Here is an 8,485-nt window from a genome sequence, read left to right as displayed (position 1 = left end):
ATATTTATTTTCTCTTTGCTATGATGACAGTAAATAATATTAGACTAGATATTTTTAGGACACTTCTATACAGCTTAAAGTGACATTTAAAGGCTTAACTAGGTTGATTAGGTTAAATAGGCAGGTTAGGGTAATTAGGCAAGTTATTGTATAGCAATGGTTTGTTCTGCATTGCTTAATGCAGCTAATAATTTTGACCTTAAAATGGTGTTAAAAAAAATCAAAAACTGCTTTTTTTTCTAGATGAAATAAAACAAATAAGACTTTCTCCAGAGGAAAAAATATTATCAGACATACTGTGAAAATTTCTCTACTCTGCTGAACAACATTTGGGAAATATTTAAAAGAAAATAGTTTTATAATGGGTTTAAATGGGTTTGGCAATTCTGATTTCAACTGTGTATATATATATGTGTGTGTGTGTGTGTGTGTGTGTGTGTGTGTGTGTGTGTGTATTGCACATTTCAGCTAAATAAGGAGTTTAATAAATCAGAGTTATTCATCCTCAAAGTGAATAATGTAAAAGTAAAGGCAAATATCAAAAAGATCAAAATTTGACAGTTGGAAGTGTCTGCTATAGGAAATCAAAGCATGCTGTCATAAGTAATTAAGCAAAGTGTCTTTTTATTAAATACATGCATGCAGAATACTGATTTAAAATTAGCCAATGCATCAGTTTACTGTTTACAGAATGTGACACTGGCACACAGTGCTTAATTTTGTAAATTGCAAGGTTCTGGAACAGATCGGGGTAATGAATCCGTTTGGGGGGTTTGTGGTGGGGCATTGGATGGCGGAGGGGTATTGTGGACGAAAGTGAAGAGGGTTGGGGAGTCATGGAATAAAGTGAACAGAGGACAGGGAGGAGGGCGGTTGAAGAGGGGGGTCGGTAAAATGAGGTGCCTGATCAGATTTCAGAGGTGCCTGATCCGGATCCCGAGTGTTCTGGCACAAGTTAAGCCCTGCTGACACATGAATGTAAATTCAAATCTGAAAGTAAATGATAGACTAGTAAAAAAAGTATGCGCAGAATAAACCATTGTTTAGTAGGTAAAATGAACAGATCATGCTAACTGTTATTCAAAAGGATAGTTCACCCAAAAAGGATGATTTACTCACGCCCTATTCACACGGGGCGTCAGCGTCAACGCCTCCCATTCACTTTGAATGGGTGACGTCAGGCGTTGGCGAACTGCATTGTGGATCCGTCGGCGCTGCTTCAGAGGCGTTGCTCGCTGCAGAAGTTGGGACTAGCTCAACTTTTCAATCGCAGATGGAAGCGTCAGCCAATCAGATCGCTGTATGTAAATACACCAGCTAGACAGTGGCCTACTGCTGACTGAATTTCATTGGCTGACGCTGCTGACGATCGTGTCAGCCCTAACTTCAGACACACCTTCATTCAAGCATTGACGCTGAAGCCCCGTGTGAATGGGGCGTCACTGTTTACTCTCACTCAAGTGGTTCCAGATCTTCATGTTAAACACAAAAGAAAATATTTTGAAGAAAGCTGAAAACCTGTAACTATTGACTTCCATAATATTTGTTTTTATAGAAGTCAATGGCTACCGGTTTTCAGAGAATTTGCTTATATTTCATCCTCTTCACCCTACAAAGTTCCTCTTCACCTTTTAATTTCATTTAACTTTTTTTTTGTTTTGCTGATTAATGCTTAACTCTACCTAAGTACAGTGGAGTGCAAATACTGTTTGGTGTAGACTTGAAATGTGTATTTTCATGAGCTGAATGGATGTTTTGGTGCACACAGGGCATGACTCTTCTGATGATGGGCTCTGCTGATGCTCTTCCCGAGGAGCCTGTCGTTCGACCCATGTTTGTAGAGGACATGACAGAGGAGCAGCTCGCATCTGCAGTACGTTATTTGCCATCAGGTTTTGTGCAATATGATGTACAGTTGAAGTCAGAATTATTAGCACCCCTGTATATTTTCCCCCAATTTCTGTTTAACGGAGAGAAGATTTGTTTTCAACACATTTCTGAACATAATAGTTTTAATAACTCATTTCTAATAACTGATTTCTTTTATCTTTGTCATGATTACAGCACATAATATTTGACTATCTATTTTTCAAGATACTAGTATTCAGCTTAAAGTGACATTTAAAGGCCTAACTTGGTTAATTAGGGTAAACTTAGGGTAATTATAAAAGTCATTATTATTATTATTGTTATTATTATAATTATTAGAACCTTTATTTTTACCAGGAAAAGCACATTGAGATTAAAAATCTCTTTTACAAGAGCATCCTGGCCAAGATTAGGCAGTATACAGTTCACATGGGTTTAACAGAAATGAATTACAGGTAACATCAATCATCAAAACATGCATACAATGCCAGTTAAAAACTATTCAGAACATCTCCAGGCCAGTGTTTCAAACTCCAAATCATTTAAAAAATATTTTTCAATTCTTTAAACTGCATGGAAGTTATTTGCTGCATATTTAAAAGCCTTTTTCCCCTCATTTCAGTACGCACCAATGGTACAGACAATAGGTAAACTTCCTTAGACCGAAGGCTATAGCTAAAGATTTTACTTCCCTCATGTCTTCAAACCTACGCCTGTAAACCCAGAATTGAGTTATAAACAAAGATATACCAATGCTTGAGCCTACGAGTGGACAAAGTAGACAATCCTACTGAGTGTAGAACACACAACGATGAATAAGGGATTTAGGATTTGTTATAAACCTTAGTGCACCATGGTAAACAGTATCTAAAGCACATGTGTCAATTACAAGGCCCGCGGGCCAAATATGGCCCGTCAAAACATTTAATCAGGCCTGACAACAAGTTTTGGTAATGAAGTTCAAGTGGCCCGTGCTCACTTTCAATATTAGGTCTGTGACATATTACAATATTGAGACGCAGGTGGTGCTGTCGCGCTACTCCATACTCACTAATTACGCTACACCAGGGGTCACCAATCTCGGTCCTGGAGGGCCGGTGTCCCTGCAGGGTTTAGCTCCGACTTGCCTCAACACACCTGCCTGGATGTTTCAAGTATACCAAGTAAGAGCTTAATTAGCTTGTTCAGGTGTGTTTGATTAGGGTTGGAGCTAAAATCTGCAGGACACCGGAAATCCAGGAACAAGTTTGGTGACCACTACATTACACTAATAACGTTACACTAAATGTAAACAAGGTAAAATATTTCTGGGACTAGCACAATGTCAAAAAACCGCCTTACAGAGCACCATATTAGGACTGAAATCCACAAGTTCAGAGTTGTAGGCATCGGCAGATGGCATGGATCGTTTCATGATTAGGTTGCCTTTTTAAAGCTAAAAGAATAAGTTCAATAATACAATCTCAGAAACCATCTGTGGCTTGTTACAATGTGGTATATCAGTTGTTTTATCATCAGTTTTTCTGAATATGAAATTGTTTTAAAAGTAGACTACTGTTCTATGCTAGCCTACTGCACTGTTTATGCTTATAATGGTTAAAGACCTTATTTCATGTTGTGATGGAGATAAAACCTGCTGTGACACAAATTAAATGTAAAACTTACTATTTTGATAAATGTGGTTTATGAAGTGTTACAGAGGTGTTATACAGTTAATACACTTATTTTCTCCAATAAATACATTTTAAAAATGTGTATGTACGGCCCCTGACTTTACTCACAACACTCAGTGCGGCCCTTACCAAGTTTAGATTTGACACCCCTGATCTAAAGCATGCAAACTCTGAGACGAAGCATGCATATCAATAACATCCATAGTCCAATGCATACAAGTTGCATTGTATAATGATTTAATAATGGTATAATGGTTTTTAGACAATCTAAAAAAAATATTGCTTAAGGGGGCTAATAATATTGACCTTAAAATGTTAAAAAAAAAAAAACTGCTTTTATTCTAGCCGAAGTAAAACAAATCAGACTTTCTCCAGAAGAAAAAATATTATAGAAAATACTGTGAAAAATTCCTGAATCTGCTCAACATAATTTGTGAAATATTTGCGAATGACAATAAAATTCACAGGAGGGCGATTCATTCTGACTTCAGCTGTATCTTGTTTAAATATTTAACGAGAATCACAGATGAGAAATCACTTCTGAAACCTTTTGTCATGTTCAGATGGAGTTGCCTTGTGGATTGACAAATCTGGGCAACACGTGCTACATGAACGCAACAGTGCAGTGTTTACGCTCTGTCCCAGAGCTCAAAGGTGCTCTCAGGAGGTACAGTCTCAAACTACAAAGATTTTATGACATGCAAGGCATTTATTAAGAGTAAGCATTAATGTTGTTCGTTTGTAGGTACTCCGGTGCCTTGCGGTCTTCTGGAGCTAACGCACCTTCCCAGTACATCACAGCAGGTAGTAAACTCAGAGTGTTGTGGTTTCACAAAATCTACTTCAATGTTTCCAGTAGGACTGCACGATATATTGAAATATTATGATTATCGTGATAATGGTGTATGCAAAATGCATGTCACAGATAATATTTATCCAGATTTGACCAATCAGATGAAGCCTTTACTAGAGCTGTGAACCTACACTAGTCTCACGGTTCGGTTACGATTACGATTATCATGCCATCGATTCGGTTCAATTCGATATTTCAGTGCATCACGGTGCATTGACGGTGCTTTCCATACACAGTTTTATATTTTCTTCACAGCAGCATTTCTTGTATTAAAATGTATGGATATATTTATATTTATATATTATTTGTAATACAATTTTGTCATTTTAATACAAACAGTCAGATATATAAACTAACTTTAAACAAAACGAGCATTTAGCAAATAATATAAACAAATATAAATATCCAGCTCAATTTCTGCTCCTTGTCTAGTTCTCTTACATCCCTTTGATTGGTCACACCCTCAACAAAAACGGTTGCGATTGGCTCTTGCGCGCTGCGCTCTTCACAGATGAGTGATACTGATAAGCGGCAGGCGGCAGCGGCGATCTCACAGCTGATGTATGATAGACACGGTGGAGAAAACTCTGCAGACGCGCGCTCGTTTCTGTATGCAAAAGTAACGCTGTAAAACAGCCCAGAAGAGAAGGAATACCACGCCAGCAGGTCAAATGGGCCACAGTGTGTGTGAGAAAAAGAAAGAGAGAGACAGAGCGAGAGAGAGAGAAATGGAGTAGGCTACTTTCATTCTCTCGATCTCAGTGAAATAGGGGCTATTGTTGTATCTGTCAGTGAAAGACTGATCCAGCAAACACACACAGTGAAATTGTGCACAGTTTATGAGTTTTAAGTAGCTAAAGCGCTGTAAATACTCGCGATCGCCTCCCTCGCGACAGAGCGCATATGAGGTAAATGACGTCAGTAATAACCGGTTATGATTATTACTGAACCGATACCGAATTGTCCGCGTCTGCATCGCAGTGCACCGGAGAAACAATTAATTTTGACACCCCTAGCCTTTACTATCTTAATCCTTCATCGTCATCCATATTTTATATGTTTTCGTCAACATATAATTGGAAAGCCAAATTGGTTGATTGAAAAAGGCTTTGGGAAAGATGTTAGAACTAGAATATATTTATTTCACATTTTGCGTCTTGTTCAATGTTCAGTCTTTCATAAAGACGTGTCAGGGCATTAACTTCTGAATGCACAAATCTGTAAACAGAAGAGATTGTGAATGGCAGATTAACCTGCTGCTGCTGAGCTTTAATATTGGAGGTATATCAATATATAAGAAATGTGAAGGATGTGTTGAGATGATTGACAGGGCAGCTAAATAGGCAACACAACGCTCCATTAATGAGGAAGTAGTATATTCTAAAGCTTGCATACTCTTCTGTTACACACTTAAAAGTATGTACTTTTTATTCACCAAAATACTATAAACATTTTGGCTGTAGTATATGTTGGCAATAGGGGTGTAACGATTTATCGTTGTACGATTTATTGCGATGCAAAAATGTCACAATATGCATGGTGGCGTTATGACGATTTGATTACGATATGACGTCCGTTTTCTCTTATTAGTTGAGCTGTTTGCACGTGAGCTACGTTCCACCTGCTGTCGCACGTGAGTTCAGATTGCAGCAGCAGTAATGTTAGCAGACCAAGATGAGTGGAGCTGAAATAAAGGATGGCCCATCCTCTCAAAATCAGACGTCTGGCAACATTTCGGTTGTACAGTCATTGCTTTAGACTCGTCCGCTTTTTGACACGCCTACTGGGTCAAACAACCTAAATTTTAAAGTCTTCACAGTGATTTACATAGTTTGCACAGCGACATGGAAACCTTCTAATGGTGTTAAAAGAGTCACATACTGTATTTATAAGGTACAATTCACCATAAAATATCATTCTGTCTTCATATAATGATGTATTGGCAGACGCAAATGACGTGAGCTGACTGAGAGCTGTTACTACAGAGGGCGGACTATAATAGACGCGCGCGTATGGCAAGCCGTTTTAGCATTTAAACTCTTGTTCTGATTATCCATAAATATATTTAGAGATATCTCTAATTATATTTTGACTAGTCATAATTATAATTCGACTAGTCAGAATGACAATTAGAGATATCTGCAATTACAATTGTACTTGTACGAAATCAGATTGGAGATATCTGCAAATATATTATGACTAGTCATATTCCTCCATTGACTTCCATTGAAAAATATTTGCAGAAATCTCTAAATGAGTTTTGACTAGTCACAATTGTAATTAGAGATATCTGTAAATGAATTTAATTAAATATGAATTAAATACCTGGAAATGTGGATTTTTTTTTTGCACACACAAAAAACGCAAGTGACCAAGCAAAGCCTTAAGCTCTTACTGTTAAATTCAGTTGAATAGAAAGCTTTTTTTTTTTTTGCACCTTTACTTAAAATTGTTCCTTAATTTTGTCTCTGTCATTTCAATAAAATTTTTTAAGAAGTTTTAAATTGTTTTATTTTCCAGAGACAGGCCTGTTTAATTTATTTTCTTAAACAAGGTTCAGTTTAACAAGTTGAAACAAAAGAAATACATAAAAAATAGTTTACTTGGTAAAGTTTGCATTTCAGTTTAATTTTCAATTTTTATTCCAAATATCGTGATACACATCGAATCGTGAACATTATATCGTGATACACATCGTATCGTGAGCTGAGTGTATCATTACACCCCTAGTTGGCAAATATTTAGATTCATCATATTAAACAATTGAATGACGGTCCTATTGACCTCCATAGTAAGGGAAAAATACCTACACTAGTTAACTGTCCTGTGCTTGTGTTTTCAGCTCTGCGTGATTTGTATGAGTCCATGGACAAGACCTCTTCAAGCATTCCACCCATCATTCTCCTGCAGTTCCTGCACATGGCCTTCCCACAGTTTGCAGAAAAAGGAGACCAGGGCCAGTACCTCCAACAGGTCAGGAGACGACGTTTTAGCTCATGTGTTTTTAGTTGAAAACATTTTAATATGCATTATTGATTTTCTATTATTTACTGTATCAAAGGGCTGTTTAACAGAACAAGGGAATTTCTTTAATATTGTTTTCATCGTGTGTTTCATTTCATTTTTTGGAATACAAGCAGTTTTTAAAAGCTGTTTTTAAGCTCAGTATTATTAGCTCTCTTATATTTTTCTCAGTTGGCTACAGAACAAATCGCTGTTGTCCAATAATGTGCCTAATGCACTTTGAGCTAAATATTAATACTTAGCAAAATAACTAGTGAAACATTAGGCAGAAGAAAAATCTTTCTTAGCTTATGAATATCTTTATATTATCTTTATCCTTACCTAAACTTATCTTAACGTATCTTATCTTTCTTATTTTATCTTATCCTATTGTATCATATCTTATCGTATATTATTGTATATTATCGTATCTTATTGTATCCAAACTTCTTTTTATCTTATCTTATCTTAACTTATCTTATCTTAACTTATCTTATCTTATCTTAACTTATCTTATCTTATCTTAACTTATCTTATCTTATCTTAACTTATCTTATCTTATCTTATCTTATCTTATCTTATCTTATCTTATCTTATCTTATCTTAATTTAACTTAACTTATCTTATCTTATCTTATCTTATCTTATCTTAACTTAACTTAACTTAACTTAACCTAACTTAACTTAACTTATCTTATCTTATCTTATCTTATCTTATCTTATCTTATCTTATCTTAACTTAACTTAACTTAACTTAACTTAACTTATCTTATCTTATCTTAACTTAACTTATCTTATCTTATCTTATCTTATCTTATCTTATCTTATCTTATCTTATCTTATCTTAATTTAACTTAACTTAACTTAACTTAACTTAACTTAACTTAACTTTATCTTATCTTATCTTATCTTAATTTAACTTAACTTAACTTAACTTAACTTAACTTAACTTAACTTAACTTATCTTATCTTATCTTATCTTATCTTATCTTATCTTAACTTAACTTAACTTAACTTAACTTAACTTATCTTATCTTATCTTATCTTATCTTAACTTATCTTATCTTATCTTATCTTATCTTAATTTA

The 8,485-nt window shown here is 35.5% G+C and overlaps 1 protein-coding gene across 3 annotated transcripts in view; it reads left to right on the top strand.

The window, feature by feature from the left end:
- Nucleotides 1-8,485, top strand: part of usp14 (ubiquitin specific peptidase 14 (tRNA-guanine transglycosylase)) — a 24,936-nt gene that overhangs the window by 4,915 nt on the left and 11,536 nt on the right. For all 3 annotated transcript variants that reach the window (XR_012385434.1, XR_012385429.1, NM_199973.1), the window contains 4 exon segments: nt 1,769-1,873; nt 4,106-4,209; nt 4,288-4,346; nt 7,238-7,368. Coding sequence is in view for 1 of the 3 variants with exons in the window: in NM_199973.1 (NP_956267.1) it covers nt 1,769-1,873; nt 4,106-4,209; nt 4,288-4,346; nt 7,238-7,368 (399 nt within the window). In the remaining 2 variants the exon portion in view is untranslated.

This window comes from Danio rerio, chromosome 2, assembly GCF_049306965.1.
Source record: "Danio rerio strain Tuebingen ecotype United States chromosome 2, GRCz12tu, whole genome shotgun sequence".
Lineage (NCBI taxonomy): Eukaryota > Metazoa > Chordata > Actinopteri > Cypriniformes > Danionidae > Danio > Danio rerio.
Note: the sequence above shows the minus strand (reverse complement) of the source record. Positions and strands in the feature narration are given on the sequence as shown.